The 22,385-nt window shown below is 49.2% G+C and overlaps 1 protein-coding gene across 1 annotated transcript in view; it reads left to right on the forward strand.

Moving 5' to 3' along the window:
- MDC1 (mediator of DNA damage checkpoint 1) overlaps positions 1 to 22,385 on the forward strand; it is a 189,223-nt gene that overhangs the window by 162,933 nt on the left and 3,905 nt on the right. The window contains exons 13-15 of the mRNA XM_078641729.1: positions 9,983 to 10,174; positions 21,031 to 21,213; positions 21,396 to 21,521. Of these exons, the coding sequence (XP_078497855.1) occupies positions 9,983 to 10,174; positions 21,031 to 21,213; positions 21,396 to 21,521 (501 nt within the window). The remainder of the gene's footprint in view (positions 1 to 9,982; positions 10,175 to 21,030; positions 21,214 to 21,395; positions 21,522 to 22,385) is intronic.

Genomic DNA, 22,385 nt, shown 5'->3' on the forward strand with positions numbered 1-22,385 from the left:
GGTCCCCACACCTTCTACGTCAGTGATTTTCGAGACCCTGCACAAGCAGCAGTTGTCTCGCCCCTTTGTTACCCTTGGTGCCAGGGCTGGAGGAGCCGGCTATGGAGCTCTTCCTGACTCCGGCATCGACGAAATCTGCTCCTTCCCGACTGCAGAAAAAATACAGAGCCCCAGACTGCGATCCGGCGTTCCTTAGATCGGACCCGGTGCCGGATTCAGTGATCGTCACGGTGGCTAGGAAGCAGCACGCTACTGCCCCTTCCTCTACGGTGCCTCCGGACAAGGAGAGCCGTATGATGGATTCCGCAGGAAGGAAGGTGTGTGGTATGGCAGCAACGTCAATGAAAGCCGCTAGTGCCACGGCTCTCCTGGGTCGGTATGATATGGGACTCCTTACTGCAGTTTCTGCAGCACCTGCCTAGGGACAAGAGGGAGGATTTTCAGGAAATCATCAACGAGGGCCTGTTGGTATCCAACCAGATGATCAGCTCGGCTGCAGATTCCTCTCTCCTGGCGGCTCACGGCTACTGCCACGGGATTAATCTTAGGCGTCATGCCTGGTTGCGCCTGACTTCTCTAAAACCGGAGGCGTAGCAGAGAGTTGCCAACCTGCCGTTCTCTGGTGCTACGCTATTTGGAAGGCATACGGGTGAGGAGATGGCCCGCATGAAGGCGGAGGCCGAAACCCTGACGGCCGTCGGGTTAGAAAAACCGCAAGAGAAAAAGACGACCTTCCGTCCCTTCCAGAGACGTTTTGGTGCCCAGGGTAGAGGGCTAGGGCGTCAAGCTGGGCAGCAGCAACAGCAGCACTAACAGCGGCGTCCATTCCAGAAGTGCCAGAGGGGTAGAGGCGGCCAGCAGTCCTCCACGCCTAAAGGCCTGGCCGGGTCTCGGCCCTGAGGTGCTACTTCCCCCTCGTCCGTTACCCGCTCTGGTGGGGGGGAAGCATACAAAATTACTTGGCAGAGTGGAGAAAAATTACTCCGGACAGTGTGTGCTGAATATTGTTTGCAATGGATACAGACTGCGTTTTGTCAGCCCGCCTCCAACGATTCCACCGGTTTGCTCGCGGTTCCAACTGGAGGCCGATACCCTGCTAAGAAATAGGGCGATCGAGGACGTCCCTCTGTCTCAAAGGGAAAGGGTCTGTACTCACTGTTCTTCCTAGTGCGCAAGAAGGACAGGAACGAGTTCATGCCCATTCTGGATTTGCGACAAGCAAACAAATGGATTCGCAGAGAAAAGTTTTGCATGTTGTCTTTGTACCAGATTTATCCTCAGCTGCAGAGAGGAGACTGGCTTTGCGCGATAGATCTGCAAGATGCGTACTTCCATGTGCCCATTGCACGGAAACACCGGAAGTTCCTGCGCTTCCTGTTCGGCACCAATCACTATCAGTACACCGTACTACCGTTTGGACTGAAGTCTGCACCCAGGACTTTCTCGAAATGCATGGCTGTGGTGGCAGCGCACCTGAGAAAGAACAAGGTGTTTGTCTACCCGTACCTGGACGACTGGTTGATCAAAGCCTCCACCTTCCAGGAAGCGCAATTGCATTTCAACGGGACGGCCGTTCTGGTGAACCAGCTGGGATTGCACATAAACATGTCCAAGTCTGTCCCGACTCCTGCCCAGTGCCTACAGTACTTGGGAGCCTCCATCAATACGCTGTCAGCAAGCGTGTCTCCTTCGGAGGAGCGGCGCTTATCGATCCTTCGGAAGGCTCAGGCTCTCATGGCTGCTCCATCTCCAACAGTGAGGACGGTGTCTTCTCTACTGGGGTCGATGGCCTCTTGCATCTTCCTCACGCCACATGCACGGCTCCACATGAGGCCGCTGCAGGAATGTCTGGAGGACCAGTTTGATCAGAGGCGAGGGAGCTGGGACGACAGAATCAGGCAGTCCCTTCACGCCCTACAGTCCCTGAAATGGTGGTGTTCAGCAGAGAACATCCTCAAGGGGGTTCCATTCCACAAGGACATTCCGAGTCAGACTATCGTCACGGATGCGTCTCTCCTCGGCTGGGGAGCGCATTCAGACCAGCTACAGATTCAGGGAACGTGGTCCCCAGCGGAATCCACGTACCACATCAACTTCCTGGAACTCAGAGCGGTTCACTTGGCCCTGAAGGCTTTTCATCCTTCCTTCCAGACCAACTCCTTGCTTGTGCAGACAGACAATACGACCACAATGTATTACCTCAACAAGCAGGGGGGCTCGAGATTATGCACTCTGACACTGGAAGCGCAGGTGATCTAGCCCTGGCTGCTAGCCAGAGGACTGACGATAACGGCCACTCATCTGCCAGGTGTGCAGAATGCTCAGGCGGACGCCCTCAGCAGGCTCGTGCAAGAAAACCACGAATGGGTTCTGAACGACGAGGTTCTAGAAGGCATCTTCGGGAGGTGGGGCACTCCAGACGTAGATCTGTTCGCCACCGCCGAAAACAGAAAATGCCAAGACTTCGCCTCCAGGTATTACCAACCGGGGACTCGGGGGAATGCGCTATGGATCAGCTGGTCGAACAGCTTTCTGTGCGCTTTTCCACCAATTCCCCTGATTCCGGCGGTGCTCATCATGCTGTCCCGGTCCAGAGCACGGATGATCCTCATTGCTCCGGAGTGGCCTCAACAGTGGTGGTTCACGGATCTGCTCCAACGGTCTCTTCAGCCTCACATGCGACTGCCGTGTCGGCTGGACCTTCTCACGAAATTCGGGGGGCAGATGGTGCACCCCAACCTCTCACCGTTGAGTATGGCAGCATGGCTCCTGAGATAGTGCAATATGGACACCTTAATCTGCCTCAGGATTGCATGAACATTCTCAAGGAGGCTAAGCGGCCTTCCACTAGGACGTCTTATGCCTACAAGTGGAAGAGCTTCTGTATCTGGTGTGCGTCCAAGAATTATGATCCGACGACCTGCAAGGAGGATGTGGTCCTTCCATATCTCATGCATTTGGCTCAGTCTGGCCTTAATTTGCAATCTATTAAGGTTCACCTCGCAGCATTAACTGCTTACAGGAAATGTCCTTCACAGACTTCCTTCTTCTAGGTCCCTGTGATTAAGGATTTTTTGGAAGGATTGAAGAAAGTGTTTCCTCCTGTTCGGAGTCCTTCGCCTTCCTGGGAATTAAATGTGGTGCTGTCCAGATTGATGAAGGATCCTTTTGAACCCATTCATAAGGCCTCACTGCAGCACTTATCGTGGAAGGCGGCTTTCCTTGTGGCCATTACATCGGCCCGAAGGATGAGTGAGATTTAGGCATTATGTTGTCAAGAACCTTATACTGTTTTTCATGCTGCTAAGGTTGTGATGCGTACTCACCCTAAGTTCCTTCCTAAGGTATGTTTTTCCAGAATCCTTCTACTCCAGCGGAAAGATCTCTTCATTCCCTGGATGTGAGAAGGGTGTTGAAATTCTATTTGGATAAGACCAAGGACATTCGTAGGTCAGACCATCTGTTTGTCAACTATGAGTCGGTCAGGACTGGTCTTGCTACCTCGAAACAGTCCATCTCTAGGTGGATTGTGTCCTGTATCCAGTTATGTTACCAGAAGGCTAATAAGACCTTAGGAGGTAAGCCTAAGGCTCATTCCGCCAGGGGCAAAGCGGCTACAACGGCTTTGCTACGTAATGTTCCCATTGCAGAGATCTGCAGGGCTGCCACGTGGAAGTCAGTCCATACCTTTGCTAAGCATTACTGTCTGGACTCTGATGCCAGAGCAGGTGCTCACGTTGGGCAGGCATCGTTAAGAAAACAATTTGCACAGTAATGGTGTTGTCTTTTTCTCCACCGCCGGTTAGATTGTTGGGATGGGCTTGCCATTCTATTCACTAGATTATGATTATACACAGAGATCCCCTACTACAGAAGGAGTAGTTTCTGTCCTGTAACTCCAGTTCTGTAGTAGGGGTATCTGTTATAGTCATAAGCGCCCGCCCTCCTCCCCGGTGGAGAAAATGGTACTGTAATGTATGCTACAGGCCTTGCTTTATACACCTTCAAAAAGAACTGAAAGTAAAAGGAGTTCGCCGTGCATCATGGGATACCGAGGGTCTCTGGAGAGTTCCTTAAAGGCACAGTGTCCCTTTTCCAGACATATAATGGCAGCCTATGGGGGGCTTGTCTGTCCATCCCTTCCTCTCTATCATTCCAAGGATTTTGTGAAGGGGAAGTTTCTCTATGGGTGAAACTTAACAGACTGTGTTAAATGTGATGTTGGTGGAATATCCTTTGCATTTCTAGTTGAAGTACTGGACAGTGTAGCCTTGTAGGTATAGGCTGCATTATTGTCTTTAATTTTCTCTTAAGTGTCTATGCAGGACTGCACTGAAGACAGCTTAAGAGATTATTTTTGATTGCTCCGGGGTCCACGCACATGATATGATATGAAGAAAACATTTGTACAGCGCACGTTCACCAGCGGCTTCTTGGCGCTTTGGGACAGACAGAAAGCAGACTGCGGAGGGGACAATTTATTCAAAAACAGCCATGTCTTCAGAGCTCTCCTAAATGAATGGTAGGTGGGCATGAGACGGAGATCAGGTGGAAGGGAGTTCCAGAAATGCGGGCCTGGAAAGCAAATCTCAATCTCCCAAGCCTTTTCCGCCTGAAAGGACATGAAGATAGCAAGTTAAGGCCGGCCGATCGGAGAACTCGGGAGGGAGTGTATCGGGGGAGAAGGGAAGCAATGAAGGATGGGCCTTGGTTGGCAAGAGCCAGATAAGTGGTGCAGCCCACCTTAAAAAGAATGCGCTGGACTACAGGAAGCCAGTGCAAGCTCCACAAAAGGGGTTTGACAGAACTGGTCTTTGGCTGCCGAAAGACCAGTCTGGCTTCTTGATTTTGAATAAGTTGCAGTTGATGGGACTGATAGAGAGGGATGCCTACGTATAGTGAATTAGCATAATCAATGCGGGAAACCACTAGTCCCAGCGTAGCATGGACCAAAGCATCATGGGTGAGAAATCTGCTGATCTTTCTGATGCGGCGTAGATGGTAAAAACAGACCAACATCACAGATTTAATTTGATGTTTCATGGAGAGGTCCTTGCTAATGGTAACTCCCAAGCTCTTGACCGAGCTCACTGGACAGGGGGCACAGCCCAGAGTGTGCGGCCAAAAGTTAGAATTCAATGGGTTGGCCGTGGGTCCAGTGAGCACCAGCTCGGTCTTATCTGGATTCAGCTTAAGCTGGTTGGCATTCATCCAGCAGCTGATGGTCAACATTGTCGACTGAAAGTTTTCAATGGAGGCGGGGGAGGAATCGATATTAAAGATAAGCTGGAGGTCATCCGCATAATTGAAGATGACCACTGGTTTCTCCCTTAGCATAGAAATCAAGGGAAGGATGTAAAGATTAAATAATAAAGGGGAGAGGGCGGAACCTTGTGGGACCCCACAAGTGAGGTCCTTCTCTTCAGAGATGAAGGGGCCGAGCCGAACCGCTTGCTTTCGGTCTTGCAGAAATGACGCAAGACACCGGAGCGGGATGCCCCTGATGCCGACGTTCTCGACCCGCTGAATAAGGATGGAATGATCAACGGTGTCGAACGCCGCCGACAGGTCAAGGAGCACTAGGGCCTGGGAGACATTTTGGTCTGCCCCCTTTCTGAGTTCGTCATGGACCGCCACCATGACGGACTCGGTGGAGTGCTGGGGTCTAAATCCCGCCTGGTGCTGGTCCAGGAACTGAGAGCTCTCAATGATGGAGCCAAGGCAACTGGAAACATGGGCCTCTAGTAATTTACCTAGGAAGGGGAGCAGGGAAATTGGTCGAAAATTGCTCAGAGTCGCCGGGTCTGTCCCAGGTTTCTTAAAGATAGGTGCCACAATGGCCGATTTAAATGGGCTAGGGACCTCACCCAGTCCAAGGGAGTTGTTAAGCAGGGAATGGGGCACATCGGGAAGACTAAGGAAGATCTCGCGAGCAATGTGGGCAGGACAACTGTCTGAGGGAGAGCCTGAGCGAACTCTACAGAGGAGTGTGGAAAACGTTGCTTTTGTGATCAGGGGAAACTTCAGGAATAAGAGGGAGTTGATAGGAGAGCAGCCCATGTCGACTCCCAAATCAGGTCTGGGAATTGTAGCTTTGATAAGAGCTATCTTCTCAACAAAATAGTTGTTGAGAGAATCACAAAGAAGCTGAGAGGAGGGGGCCGTCACTGTAATTCTATCAGGTTTAACGAGTTCATCCACTATGGTGAAAAGCTCCCTCGATTTGTTGGAGGAGTTGAGAATTTTTTGCGAAAAGTACATAGTTTTGGCCGCAAGGATTGCTGATTTATATTCTCTCAGGGCAGTCAAGAAGACTGTCTTCTTGAGAGAGCAATAGTCAACCCTCCACTTGCGTTCAGCTTGCCGAAGGGCCAGCTTCATATCAGATAAGTCCTTGGAAAACCAGCGCTGGGCATCATGGGGGCGCTTAATCCTGATTTTCTTTAGTGGGGAATCGCGAGCTTCCGCCAGCCAGGTATAAATATTGTCTGCCTGAGCGTGGACAGACAAGGGGAGGTCATCCACCCCAAAAGATGAGGGGGTCGTCGTTGTTAACGAAAGGCAGAGCGAGGGAAGATCCACCCGACCCCAATTTCGAACCAATGGGGGATTGTAGGGGCAGGCTTTCACAGTTGGGATTATGGGCAGCATAAAAGAGATAAAAAAATGATCCGACCAAGCGCATGGAGAGATCTGTACGCTTACAACGTCCTTATTTAAGGACCACAATTGGTCCAAGGAATGGCCCTTAACATGAGTGATATGCGGAAGAAAGTTAAGTCCTGTTAGTAGGTCGGTAAACTCCCTGGAGGAGGCACTTTCATGCTGGGCGTTAGGCCAGTAATTAAAGTCGCCTATTATGAGGATACTAGCGTGATTTATAGCCAACTCAGCCACCACACTTCCAAACTGGTGGGGGAAGCCCGGCGACTGACCGGGAGGGCGATAGAAGAGGGCAAAAGTAAGGTTGAATATCTGACTCAAGTTTAAAAATTACATAATCTGCTGACGGAATGGGAAGCATGGTAAGAGATTTACATTTATGGGAGTGAGAAATAATAGTGGCAACACCCCCCCCCCCCCAGTTTTCCCCTGAGCGTTAGCTTGGAGAATATAATAGCCGTCAGGAACTGCGGCCAAGATATCAGGGGTGGACTCTAATGTGAGCCAGGTTTCGGACAGCAGGAGTATATCTGGTTTTACAGTGTCTAGGAGGTAGAAAATCTCCGCTTGGTGTTTGACCAGCGAGCGTGTATTTAAATACCAGATAGACAAGCAATCCTGCTTGGCAGCTAAGCAGTCGGCCGAGGGGGTTAAGTAGCGTTGACTCTGAGCCAGAGTCAGCATTTGAGGCAACAGTATCAATCGGGATGGAAAGAGAAGGTTGCACTAGGGTAGGGCACTCATGTTTATTTAAAAGGTGCCTGGGATTTAACTCTGAACCACGAAGGGAAAGCAGCTCCTCGGCAGAGTACACCCAGATGGAGGGGTGCCCAGCAGGGGGACTGGCCCCTGGTGCCGGCCGTGCGCAGACGGGCTTGCCTTTGGCGCGCCCGCTGCGCGTTGTTGACTGCATCGGGTTTTAAAGAGAGGAAGGTAGGAGCGCTAGACCGCTCACCTCCTCCGACCGGAAGTGTCTGAAACCCCAGGAAGTGTCCCTGCCAATGGGCTCCCTCGCATCAATCGAGCTCTACTCAACGGGGAGTCCAGCGGCGAAGACACAACGAAGAAGAAGGTAGTGTAACAATTTAAAAAGCACACCACTATTAATCAGCTTTAAAAGTAAACAGGAATAAGGTTTAAAATAAGCGTCACCGCAGCAGCGAGCAACAGCGTGTCCAACGCTCGTCCTCCCCGAGTCCGGTTTTAAGGAGAGGAAGGTAGGAGCGCTAGACCGCTCACCTCCTCCGACCGGAAGTGCCTGAAACCCCAGGAAGTGTCACTGCCAATGGGCTCCCTCCACATGGGCGGAACTATTCACTAGATTATGTCTATAACCGAGATACCCCTACTACAGAACTGGAGTTACAGGTAAGAAACTACTCATTCTATATCTCCACCCCCTCAACTATCCCATCTACTTGATCGCTCCACCCCCTCAAACTATCCCATACTACTTCTACCCCTCCACCCCCTCAAACTATCCTATCTACTTGATCTCTCCACTCTCTCAAACTATCCTATCTACTTGATCTCTCCACCCCCTCAAACTATCCTATCTACTTGATCTCTCCACTCTCTCAAACTATCCTATCTACTTGATCTCTCCACCCTCTCAAACTATCCTATCTACTTGATCGCTCCACCCCCTCAAACTATCCTGTCTACTTGATCTCTCCACCCCCTCAAACTATCCTATCTACTTGATCTCTCCACTCTCTCAAACTATCCTATCTACTTGATCTCTCCACCCCCTCAAACTATCCTATCTACTTGATCTCTCCACTCTCTCAAACTATCCTATCTAATTGATCTCTCCACCCTCTCAAACTATCCTATCTACTTGATCGCTCCAGCCCCTCAAACTATCCTGTCTACTTGATCTCTCCACCCCCTCAAACTATCCTATCTACTTGATCTCTCCACTCTCTCAAACTATCCTATCTACTTGATCTCTCCACCCTCTCAAACTATCCTATCTACTTGATCGCTCCACCCCCTCAAACTATCCTATCTACTTGATCTCTCCACTCTCTCAAACTATCCTATCTACTTGATCTCTCCACTCTCAAACTATCCTATCTACTTGATCGCTCCACCCCCTCAAGCTATCCTATCTACCTGATCTCTCCACCCCCTCAAACTATCCCATACTACTTCTACCCCTCCACCCCCTCAAACTTTCCTATCTACTTGATCTCTCCACCCTCTCAAACTATCCCATCTACTTGATCGCTCCACCCCCTCAAACTATCCTATCTACTTGATCGCTCCACCCCCTCAAACTATCCTATCTACTTGATCTCCCCACCCCCTCAAACTATCCTGTCTACTTGATCTCTCCACCCCCTCAAACGCTCCTATCTACTTGTCGTCTCCACCCCCTCAAACTATCCCATCTACTTTGATCTCTCCACCCCCTCAAACTATCCCATCTACTTCTATCTCTCCACCCCCTCAAACTATTCCATCTACTTCATTCTCTCCACCCCCTGAAGCTATCCGATCTACTTGACCGCTCCACCCCCTCAAACTATCCTATCTACTTCTATCGCTCCAACTCCTCAAACTATCCTACCTACTTGATCTCTCCACCCCTCTAACTATCCTATCCACTTGATCTCTCCACCCCCTCCACCTATCCTATCTACTTGATCTCTCCACTCTCTCAAACTATCCTATCTACCTGATCTCTCCACCCCCTCAAACTTTCCTATCTACTTGATCTCTCCACCCTCTCAAACTATCCTATCTACTTGATCTCTCCACCCCCTCCAACTATCCTATCTACTTGATCTCTCCACCCCCTCCAACTATCCTATCTACTTGATCTCTCCACCCCCTCCAACTATCCTATCTACTTGATCTCTCCCCCCTCTCAAACTATCCTATCTACTTGATCTCTCCACCCCCTCATACTATCCCATCTACTTCGATCTCTCCACCCCCTCAAACTATCCCATCTACTTCGATCTCTCCACCCCCTCAAACTATCCTATCTACTTGATCTCTCCGACCTCAAACTATCCTATCTACTTCTATACCTTCATCCCCTCCAACTATCCTATCTACTTGATCTCTCCATCCCCTCCAACTATCCTATCTACTTGATCTCTCCACCCCCTCCAACTATCCTATCTACTTGATCTCTCCACCCCCTCCAACTATCCCATCTACTTCGATCTCTCCACCCCTCAAACTATCCCATCTACTTCGATCTCTCCACCCCCTCAAACTATCTACTTGATCTCTCAACCCCCTCCAACTATCCTATCTACTTGATCTCTCCACCACCTCATACTATCCTATCTACTTCTATCAGGCTCAGCGGACAGATTCCTCTCAAGAGTCTGTGGCCCCCGGACATAGGGGCCCAAAGAAGAGCTCTGCTTCCCCTGAGGGCAAAGCTGAAGAAGCAAGTGCACCTCCACAGGCTGACACCCCTCTCCGCAGGAGCCGCACCCCTAACCTCAGCCACAGCCCTGGTGTCTTGAAGGAGCACAGCATGCCCAAGGTATGAACTCATGGGAGAATCTGGGGCACTCACTGGATGCGTCTTGTAATCTTGCGGGAGCTTAGCGTGAGGATAGGGGATGCATGGAGATGCGAGGAGGACTACAGACTGCTTGCGTGTGGTGCAGTCATGGCGGTGTGAGGGGGACCACAGACTTCTCTTGTGTGGTGCAGTCATGGCTGGATGGGGCAAGCAAGTATGAGGGACTCCGAGCATAATTTTCCAAAGTTGTGTTTTCAAAGGATGGTGAATTGATGTTTGAGGCTGGTGGGTACATTCCTCCTAAGGCACAGCGTCATGGGTGCAGAAGTGAATGCAGGTGCTAGGTGGAAACGGTGCAGAATTCACTGAGTTTCCCTTTTCTACCTACACTCTTACTGATGTGTGTGGGCCCTCATGACCAGGAGAGTCTCAGTGTATTTCATGGTTATGTAGGAAACAGGAGATTTGAATCTCTGTCTGATAGTGGAGGAACATTAATAGGAATTCTTCATCCATTCTCCCCATACCACCAGTCTTACAGGATGGACCTAGGCAGTTAGGATTCACAGAAGATATGTGTTTTGATGACTTCAGCTTCTGCAGTCTCTGTCAGAGGGGCATGGCCTCTTTTGCAGTCCCTGCAGCAGAATGTGAATAGGCAGCTTGCACACATGTTGCAAGAGGGGTGGGGCCTCTTATTGCAGCCCCTGCAGCAGAAAGGGACAAGCGTGGGTTCTGCATCTGAGGTGCAGAGCAAAGGGACGAGCCTGAGTTCTGCAGTTGGATGAGGGTAGATTCTGCATCTGAGGTGCAGAGCAATGGGACGAGTGTGAGTTATGCAGTGGGATGAGCATAGGTTCTGTATCTAGGGGGCAGTGCAGTGGGACGAGCGTGGGTTCTGCATCTGGGGTGCAGAGCAATGGGACAAACGTAGGTTCTGTATCAAGGGTACAGTGCAATGGGACGAGCATGGGATTCACATCTGAGGTGCAGGGCAATGGGACGTGCCTGAGTTCTGCATTTGGGGTGCAGAGCAGTGGGACGAGTGGGAATGCTGCAGTGGAATAAGCTTACATTCTGTATCTGGGGGGCAGTGCAATGGGACAAGCGTGGGTTCTGTATCTGAGGTGCAGATCAATGGGACTAGCGTGGGTTCTGCATCTGGGTTGCAGTGCAATGGAACAAACACAAGTTCTGCAGTGGGATAAGCGTAGGTTCTGTATCTGAGGTGCAGAGCAATGGGACGAGTGTGGGTTCTACATCTGAGGTGCAGAGTAATGGGACGAGCGTGGGTTCTGCACCTGAGATGCATATCCATGGGACGAGCGTGGGTTCTGCATCTGCGGTGCAGAGCAGTAGGACGAGCGGGAATTCTGCAGTGGGATGAGCGTACATTCTGTATCTGGGGGGCAGTGTAATGGGACGAGTGGGGGTTCAGAGCAATGAGACGAGTGGGGGTTCTGCATCTGAGAATCTACATCTGGCATGCAGAGCAATAGGACGAGCATGGGTTCTGCATCTGAGATGCAGAGCAATGGGATGTGCATGAGTTCTGTATCTGAGGTGAGTAGCAGTGGGTCAAGCAGGAATTCTGCTGCGAGATGAGTGTAGGTTCTGTATCTAGGGAGCAATGCAATGGGACTAGCGTGGGTTCTGCGTCTGAGGTGCAGAGCAATGGGACGTTCGTGAGTTCTGCATGTGGGGTGCAGAGCAGTGGGACCAGCGGGAATTCGCCAGTATGAGGAGCGTACGTTCCCTTCCAGGGGATCCTCATCAATAGTCATGAACACTGAATATTCCCGCTCACACACGAATAGCCCAGAATATATAAAAAAAATATAAATGAAAACATCGGTAAGACGCTCACCGTCTACATATATTATTTTTTAACAAACCAATACAGCCTCCAAGAAAAAAACAAGGCTAACCAATGCTCTAGTAATCTGCTTTTGCAACAATAGATTGAAGAAAACAGGAGGGCAAGGAGACACTTGAACTCTCTTTAATGGACAGTAAATAGTTGCCCTGCAACACAGCAGGCTTTGTGGGCCCATAGGCTGCATTGAAAACTCAACAGCATAGAAAATGAAAGCAATTGCAAGCATGAACTGGCACTGGGTCTTTAAGTCAGCCATGTCCCCCCAGCTACGCATCATGCCTTAGGGGTGACCATTGGATCAGTTGTTCTTTCTGGCTCTTTCAATCAGGACCCTGGATCTTCAGCTCTGTAATTTTTTTGGCTTTTTGTCATAAAAGTTTCCTTTTATTGCTACTAACTCCTCTTCATTTGACATTTTTCACCTGTTGAAGTGAGGAGTTACCTTTTTCGGACACAATTTTCGCCTTTTTCCGTCAGATTATGCCTTCTTTTTCTGATTCTTGCCCTTCTTGTGGCAAAAAGAAGGCCAAAACAGATTCCCATTCAGTTTTTATTCTCTATCTTCCTGAGACCTGCCAACTCTGCAAGAATCTTTCTAGATGCACTCTCAAGGAGAGAGAGAAAGAATCCACCTTTATGGCCTCTTAGAGAAAAAGAAATCTACTACCTACAGAGGCATATCTCCAGTGAGGCACAAGAAGAAGAGACCCAGGTCGACTTCTAAGAGGAAGGTCCCGGTCTGTTCTTCGGCATCGAAAATGCCTCCAAAAATGAAAAGATCGGCTGTGAGAGTCTCTGTCTACGAGACTGCTGTTGAAAGTGTCAGAACTTCGCTCGTCATCGAAGACTTCTCAGGGAAATAGAGGTACGTCTACCCATCGACCTCATACATCGACGTCCGGGAAATAGAGGTAAGTCTACCCATCGATGTCGGCTCAACCAACTCTGTAGACGTCAACCCGGCGATGGTCAACGTCGAGGAGTCTATCTCTGTTGGTGCTGACTCATCTCTCACCTTCAAGACATCGTTGTCCATTCTCATCATCGCTAAGGCGCTCAATGTTGAGGTGAAGTTCTCCGTCAACGTCAAGACCTTGATCCACTCTGATGTCCTCACGAAGAGGTTTGACATCCAGAGGACGATTTCCGACACGGTCTCCCCACAGGAGTCTCTGTTGGCCAACTAAATCCCAACGTCGAAGCACCAGTCTCCGTCGGAGGGGCATCGCTCGACGTCGAAGCAGAAAACTAACTTGACATCAACACTTCAGTCTCCGTCGATGACTCATCCCCCGACCTCGAGAACTAGAACTCCATCAGTGTCTTCTCATCCAAAGGTCTTGGTGGCGCATAGCATCGACGTCGAGGCACTCCTCTTCCGACGTTGACGCACCGATCAACATCGATAAGTCAATCACAGTCTACCCGTTCAATGTCGAAGGGGCGCTCGGTGTCCTCAATCTCTCGGACAAGATCGCCTCAGGTGCCTCTCTTGACGTTGAGAAGCTCCATTTCACCGTCTCCTGAACGACGGGCATGGAAGAGGGCACCACAGGCTACTGTTCCTCCTGCACAGCGGGAGGAGAGGCAGAGATCTTCTGCCGTCCATCTTTCGCCCAAATGGCTCCTTCCAGTACACCATTGCCGAGATCGACAAACCCCTTCAGAGGCCCCGCCTTCCGGCTCGGACCCGAAGACAAAACCCAAGCCTTCCAATACCCCGGGAACCAGTAAAACTATTCCCGAAAAGGCCGTACAACCTAAATCAGTTGTCAGGCCCAAGACAGTCGACCCGAAAGAGGCCGTCTAGCCTAAAAAAAGGGTTGTTCCAACAAAAACGCATCGCACTAAAAAGACTATAGACCCGAAGAAGGTTATCGAGCCTGCAAAAAACCTTGAGCCGAAGGCGGTCGTTCAGCCTAAAAAACATGGGGGACCGAAAAAAGTAATCGACCCCGAAAAAACTGTCGACCCGAAAATTCGATCCGAAAAAGGTCGACCCGAAAACACCAGTCGATCCGAAGAAGGTCGCTCCGAAAAAACTGGTCGATCCGGAAAAGGTCCATCCGAAAAAACAAGTCGACCCGAAAAAGGTCGTCAATCCAAAGGTCGTCGAACCAAAAAAACAGCCAACAAAGGACATCGAACTAAACAAAGTCGTCCAACCTAAAAAGGTCTCCGAGCCGAAAGCAGCGGCCGAGCCGAAAACCGCTCCACAGCTGAAGGCCCTCCACCCCAAAGAAGTGACTAGGCCAAAAGCTTTGGCACCAAAACCGAGGACAGTTGAGGAAGAACTTTTACATCCTGATCCAGAAAGTGCTGAACAATCTAAACTGTTTATCGACCCTGAAACTGGACACGTAACAGTTTACAAGAGGAAGAAAAGACGCTAGACACTGATACTTTTCCACCTGTTCCTACAAAGAAAAAAGACTTTGGCAAGTCTCCTTCAAGGCCTTTCACTCCACCTCCTTTCTTTCCTGACATGCCTTTTGTACCTTACTCTCCTACACCTTCAGGTTATGATGACACTGAAAACATAGGGGGTGATCCTCAGGATGACTTTGCCGAACCTGTGGATCAGGATGTACAGGATGACACATGGGAGGACCAAAATGATCCTTATGATAACTATGACCCACAACCCATCCCCGACACCTCTACATATCCTACAAAACCGTCGCTTACAGACTACACCATTGTATTTAACCAATTAGTGGATAGGGCAGCTAAATTTCACGGCGTAGACATGCATACCGATCCAATAGAAGAGATCTTCCTTTTTGACACTTTTCCTACATCAGAAAAAAGTGTACGTACACTTCCGATGTTGAAAGGGGTACTAAAACACGCACCGGACATATTTAAAGATCCGGCCAGAGCGCGTGTCCTCAACCCTAGGATAAACAAAAAATATAAATCTGCCCCTGCAGACCATACTTATATTAGGTCACAATTGCCACTGGACTCACTAGTAGTATCAAACGCTCGAAAGCGAGCCAATTCACAAACAACGGGAGATGCTCCCCCCTCCTGACAAGGAGTCCAAGATATTAGAAGCTTCAGGCAAAAGAGTAGCCTCCCAGGCAGCAAACTCCTGGAGAATTGCAAACACACAAGCCCTATTAGCACGCTATGATAGAGCACATTACGACCAACTGGAGGGTTTACTACAACACCTACCAGAACCGTTCAAAGCTAAAGCTAATGACCTCATACAAGAAGGCAAATTTATCACAAATGCTTCCATTAAATGTGCACTTGACGCAGCTGACACAGCAGCTAGGTCCATCAACACAAGCGTCTTAATACGCCGGCATGCGTGGCTCTGCATTTCCGGCTTTAAAAATGAAGTGCAATCAACCATCCTAAACCAACCAGTTAACCAAGATATCTTGTTTGGCCCTGCAGTAGATACACTCTTGGAAAAAATTAAAACAGACACTGCTAAGTCTATGGGCGCACTTCAGTTTCAGCAATCCAGAAGTTCCTTTCGTCGCTCCTCCTTCAGGGGCTCAGGGAGAGGCAACACTTCCCAAACGTCCTCTACATTCAAAAGTAACACCCAGAGCACTTTTAATAAAGGCTCCAACAGAGGAGGTTATAGAGGAAATAATAACAAGGGCAGAGGACGGGGCGGCAACAACACCAGAGCCTCAGCTGCCAACAAACAGTGACTTGTTCACGCTCCCTCCAGACCACTTGACACCGGTCGGAGGCAGACTAACACAATTCCTACCAGTCTGGAACAACATTACCACAGACAGGCGGGTGAGACAAATTATCCAGTATGGTTACTGCCTGGAACTCACTTCTACTCCACCCAACATACCACCCAGACAACGTCCAATGAGCACATCACGCTGTTAATACAGGAGGTCACATCCATGCTAGAAAAAGGAGCCATAGAACCAGTCCCTTTTTAACACCAGGGGATAGGAGTATACTCTCTTTACTTTCTAATCCCCCCAAAAAGACAGATCCCTCAGACCGATACTGGATCTCGGACCTCTAAACCAATACATACTCTCAGAGCATTTCCATATGGTCACTCTACAACAGGTACTTCCGTTACTCCAGCAAGGCGACTTCCTTGCTACATTAGACCTAAAAGATGCATACTTTCACATACCTATACACCCAGCTCACAGAAAATATCTGAGGTTCACAATAGAAGGTCAACACTACCAATTCAAAGTTCTCCCCTTCGGGGTAACTACAGCACCAAGGGTTTTTACAAAATGCCTAGCAGTAGTAGCAGCACACCTCAGAAGGCAACACATACACGTGTTTCCATACCTGGACGATTGACTCATAAAAGCCAAATCATACACACAGTGTGCAAACCATACCTCTCAGACAATCCAGTTACTGCACAGTCTAGGATTCTCTATCAATTACCCAAAATCACATCTACAACCCTCACACATACAACAATATCTGGGAGCAACATTAAATACACTGATGGCAAAGGCATATCCAAATCCAGCCAGAATTGCCAGCATGCAGACGCTCATTCAAAGATTCCAACCACAACACTCCCTGCCAGCTCGAGTGTTCATGCAGCTTATAGACATGAAGGCCTCCTGCATATTAATTGTCCCTCATACCCGGCTTCACATGCGTCCATTACAAGAATGCTTAGCGCAACAGTGGAACCAAGCTCAAGGACAACTGAAAGACCTAGTGTTGGTCGAAAGTCGCACTTACAACTCTGCAGTGGTGGAACCCACAAAACCTTTCCAAGGGGCGACTGTTCCAAGAACCAGTTCCACAAGTAATATTAACAGCGGACGCATCACTGACAGGTTGGGGAGCCCTCCTACTTCAATACACAGTCCAAGGGCTCTGGACACTCAAGCAAAAGACACTGCATATAAACAACTTAGAATTGCTAGCAATATTTCTAGCAATGAAAGCTTTCCAAAACTACTTGAACAACAAGGCTGTGTTGATCCGGACGGACAACATGACATCCATGTACTACATCCAGAAACAAGGAGGGACACACTCCCCACAGCTGTCTCACGTAGCAAAGAGCAAATGGAGGTGGGCAATCCCAAAAAACATCTTTCTCCTAGCAGAACACCTACCAGGGAAAGACAATCAAATTGCAGATCTGCTAAGCAGACAGCCAACAGATACACAAATGGGAGATTCACCCTCAAGTCCTCCAACCCTTCTTCCAAAAGTGGGGACATCCAGAAATAGATCTGTTTGCCACAAAAGAAAACTCAAAATGCCAGTCCTTTGCCGCCAGGTTCCCACACCCGTTGTCACAAGGCAATGCGATATGGATGAACTGGTCAGGCAGATTTGTGTACGCTTTTCCGCCAACCCCACTGATTCCATTAGTGGCACCCAAACTAAGGCAACAATCTCTCACAATGATCCTGGTTGTTCCCACATGGGCAAGACAACCATGGTACACAACACCCCTAGAACTCTCAGTAGTTCCCCATCAAAGACTGCGCCTATCGCCACAGCTACTAACTCCGAACCATGGCTAAATCAGGCACCCAGATCCCAATCAGATGAACCTAGCGATCTGGCTCCTGAGGTCTTAGAATTCAGATATCTTAACTTGCCTCCAGACTGCATGAACATTACCAAGGAAGCAAGACGCCCAACTACTAGAGCCTGCCACGCAGCTAAATGGAAAAGATTTGTAATTTATTGCAATAACAACCAAATCAATCCATTAGATGCCTCTATCCAAAACATAATCTGTTACTTACTACATCTTCAAAGATGCAATCTCGCATACTCTTCCATAAGGCTACACCTTGCTGCTATAGCAGCATATTTCCAGAACAGACAACACGTGTCCCTGTTCAGGATACCACCTATCAAAGCTTTTATGGAAGGTCTAAAAAGAATCATCCCTCCAAAACATCCACCTTCGCCAGTCTGGAACTTAAATGTTGTACTTAACAGACTTATGGGGCCACCTTTCGAACCACTCCATTCGTGTGAATTACAATTCTTAACATGAAAGGTGGCATTTCTAATTGCCATTACCTCTCTCAGGGGAGTGAGTGAGCTTTAGGCATTAACCATTCAAGAACCTTTCATGCAAATACACCACAATAAGGTAGTGCTTCGTACTAACCCTAAGTTTATGCCAAAAGTTATATCTACTTTCCATATCAATCAGTCTATAGAATTGCCCGTTTTCTTTCAAAACCCGCAGTCAGTGGCTGAGAGAGCCCTACACACACTAGATGTAAAAAGGGCTCTGCTATATTACGTTGACAGAACCAAATCATTCAGAAAAACAAAGCAACTATTTGTTGCTTTTGCTCCTCAACATAAAGGAAATCCCATTTCAAAAGCAGGAATAACCAGATGGAAAGGTAAATGCATTCAAATATGTTATCAAAAAGCTAAACACACTCTAACAATTCCCCCAAAAGCACACTCAACGCGTAACATGGGGGCATCCATGGCATTCCTAGGAAACTTTCCACTAGAAGACATATGTAAGGCAGCTACATGGTCTACAATACACATTTTCACCAAACACTACTGTGTAGACGTGCTAGCAAAGCAGCAAGCTGCTGTAGGCCTGGCTGTCCTTAAAACTCTTTTTCAAACTGCTGCAGCTGGTTCAGGTGACCACCGCTAGAGGAGATACTGCTATACAGTCTATGCACAAGATGTGAATTCAGCAGCCCACATGCCTCGAACGGAATATGCTACTTACCAGTATGAGTCTGTTCTTGGCATGTAGGGCTGCTGACATTCATAACCACCCCCTTCTCAGGGTCCACCCATAGGAGGGACCTAGCAGGTAATCCAGCCCCTAAAATCAGTATAAAGATAGGAGCTGTGTCTAGAGACATTAGATTATCCTGGAACGAAACTCTGAAACATAACTCTTGGACCTTCGACATTCTATACCGACTAGAAGACTGAAGATATCTCCCTTGTGGTCAAGGAGTGACCACCCTGTGCAAACAGGCACCACTAGTAACTTGCCGGTCTGCTTTGTCGACGCTCCCGACGGATCCCGAAGACTCAGCGACTCAGGAACTGGACTCTCAGACTTCTCTGACTCTGCCCAACATCCACAGCAAAGCTGAGACCCGTGGCGGACACGAGAGACATGGGACCGGACACCCTGGACATCCTGCATCTTGCTAACTGTGCAACGACCGAGGCACCCTCGCAGTTGTGCATTGGGGTACGAGAAGCCCCAGACCCGAGCGCCATTTCCACCAAAGCTTAGCCCTCCACACTCCACGAGTGCCACATGGGGCCTGCTCCTGCATTTCAGCTCGACGCGTCTTCCCAGTTGCTAGCATGTTGGCTAGTGAGCCCTCCGAAGACGAACCTTTGAATCTATACCGCTTGCCTGGTACTCCAGGCTTGCTCCAGCTTCCCTACAAAGGAGAAGCGCCCCAGACCTTGTTGGTCTGACCTGAAGCCAATCTTCCCTTCCTGCGTGGATTGCGTTTGCCAAGGCTTGTTTGGTCCAATCCGGATACCGACACCGCAGTCAACTAGATCCTTCATGGGACAGCTCGAATCCAGCCCCTGGTCGTCGTCAACACCTCCTGGTCCTCGTGGCTGCAGAGACAAGCTTCACCTCTTCACCTGATTGCATCACAACATCGGCTGGTTCCTTCTGGTCACTGGCTAGTGACCCAGACTCTGTCCCCTCTGCTTTCAGGTTCTTCAGTTCTTCGATCCACTTTTGGATCCACCCGGACACTCTTCCTTCGGCCACCTGCAGCACTTCTTTTGTAGGTCTCCATTGAAAGGATCGACGAAACACAAAAAGACACCTATGCACCCGGCTTCCCTGGGTGAGGTAACTCGAGTACTCCGGTGCTCCCGTGGGTATTGACTATCCAAGTGTCCTAGTTTAAAGGGGTTTGTCGTAGTCCATCCGGAAGTGCCCTAAAACAGTAACTTTGTAACTTCTTCGTTCTCCATTATAAGTCAATGGTAACTCGCGACTGTGTTCCCACACTGTTCGCGTCTCCCGTGGGTCTCCTACTTCCTAACCTTTGGTTCAGTAGTGTAGTCCCAGCGATGCCCTAGGCCTATTCACTATTCCTGAAGTCGCTCTTATACCACTTACTTAGTATATGGTTTGTGAGGCCCCTAGGGCAAAACTGTATTTGTGCAACTTATAGTATGCTTAATGAGTAACTTGTGATGTATTTCGATCTCTGACCTCATAAAGAGTTCAGAGGGGTTGTTTTAGAAATAAATACATATATATTTGATATATACCTTGTGTGGTGTCCTTTCATTTGGTACTCAAGGGATTATCATTTGTAAAACAGCTGGCTTCACATGCTCTCTAAAGTTTTAGCCGAAGACTGCTGCTCCATGCTACCACTAGGATAGCTTGTCTAATAGGTTGACTTTACAACCACCATCAATAAGGGTCGTTTAGACTGGTGCAAGGTGCCCACTAGAATAGTGGACATCATATGCCAGGCTAACTTCTCACACCCTATCCCCTTTGGTTTTAAGGGGCCCCTCTTTGTTCAAGTACAATGAAACAAGCCTAGGTTCTGCGGTGGAGGGTGCTGTACAATGGAACGAGCCTCCGTTCTGTGATGGAGGGTGCTGTGCAATTAAACAAGTGTGTGGTCTGCGGTGGAGGGTGCTGTGCAGTAAACAAGCCTGGGTTCTGTGGTGGAGGGTGCTGTACAATGAAACCAGCCTGGGTTCTGCGGTGGAGGGGTACTGTGCAATCAAACAAGCCTTGGTTCTGCGGTGGAGGGTGCTGTACAATGAAATGGGCCTCCGTTCTGTGATGGAGGGTGCTGTGCAATGAAACGAGCGTGTGGTCTGCGGTGGAGGGTGCTGTGCAATCAAACAAGCCTGGATTCTGCGGTGGAGGGTGCTGTGCAATGAAAAGAGCCTGGGTTCTGCGGTGGAGTGCGGATGAATAAAATGAACGTGGGTTTGCAGTGGGGGGGTGCAGAGCAATGGGATGCTCCAGGTTTATCACGTTCTCGCTCTCCTTCCCCAGGTTATGTTCACAGGGGTGATCGATGAGAACGGGGAGCAGGTGGTCCAGAGGCTTGGAGGGGAGTTAGCTGACTCAGTGAACGAGTGCACTCACCTGGTGACTGACCGCATCCGCCGAACTGTGAAGTTTCTCTGTGCTGTTGCAAGGGGCATTCCCATTGTCACTTTGGACTGGCTGGAGAAGGTACCTAAACCGCTGATTTTGAGGTGACTGTGTAAACAAATGAAGGCAGCTGACATGTATATACTATTGTTGCTATTTGGTAGATTGTGTACTGATCTGGTGTGAGTGGATGGTTTTTAGGTTGTGAAAATCATGTAATTTGTTCTTCAGTTTCAAACTGTGCACTCTGTTTTACTCCTTAGTGTGGGAAGAGCAAGTGCTTCCTGTCCCCTTCCAGCTTCCTGGTCAAAGACCGTGAGCAGGAGCTGAACTTCAACTTCCGCCTAAGCGAGTCACTCCAGAAAGCACAAAGGCAGCGTCTTTTTGAGGTGAGACCTCGCTCAGTGCAAGCAGAGGGTGGTGTTAGCATACTTGGTCTACAGTTACAGTCCAGGTTCTTTGCAGCTTTATAGTGTATGCATCAAAAGCAGAAACCACAAAATTCTTGGCACCAAGAGGGTATTTTTACATTTGTTTTGTTCAACATCCATCTGACCTCCATTTGCACAGTCTCCTCAGCATGTCTTATTTGGAGCACAAATGAACCACAACTCCTCATAAATACTGCGATTAAGTATTTGTCAATCCATGCACACTGGCATGCCGCAACGTCTACAGAACCAAAAGGTTGGAATGGTCTTCAACCTTTATAATAGTGTGATAGCAGCACTAAAAGCAGTTTGTCTCCCCTGGTGGGGTGGAGGGGGGGTGGGGGAATGGGGGGGACACAATCTTGATACAAATGTAACTGTAAATGCCAGCATTTCTAAAGCGCACATCTACCTCCTGAGAGGTGTTCCGGCGCTGGGGGCCGTCGGGAAGATTAAGCAGGCTATTGCCCAGAGTCGCATGGTGTTGGGCTAACCTGCCGCCGGGGATGGAACCGTGAACCCTGTGGTCCGGAGTCAGTCACCCTAGCCACTGCGCCACACCTCTTCCAATGCAATAGGACTCACATTTACGGAAGACCTATGGCATTGAAAACAGGAGTGCGGTCGGAGGGCAGGGAGCAATAAGGCACGAACAGCGAGAGTGGGGGGGGGGCAAGAAAGCACGGGCTTCAGGAGAGGGGTGGTGGGGGAGAAGGCACGGACGGCGGAAAGGGAACGGTGGGGGAGAAGGCATGGGAAGAAAATAGTTACCGTGCAACACTCAAAGTAAAGAGGCCAGTAGCCTTGGAAGGATACAAATGA

Source organism: Lissotriton helveticus, chromosome 5_1 (assembly GCF_964261635.1).
Source record: "Lissotriton helveticus chromosome 5_1, aLisHel1.1, whole genome shotgun sequence".
NCBI classification, from domain to species: domain Eukaryota; kingdom Metazoa; phylum Chordata; class Amphibia; order Caudata; family Salamandridae; genus Lissotriton; species Lissotriton helveticus.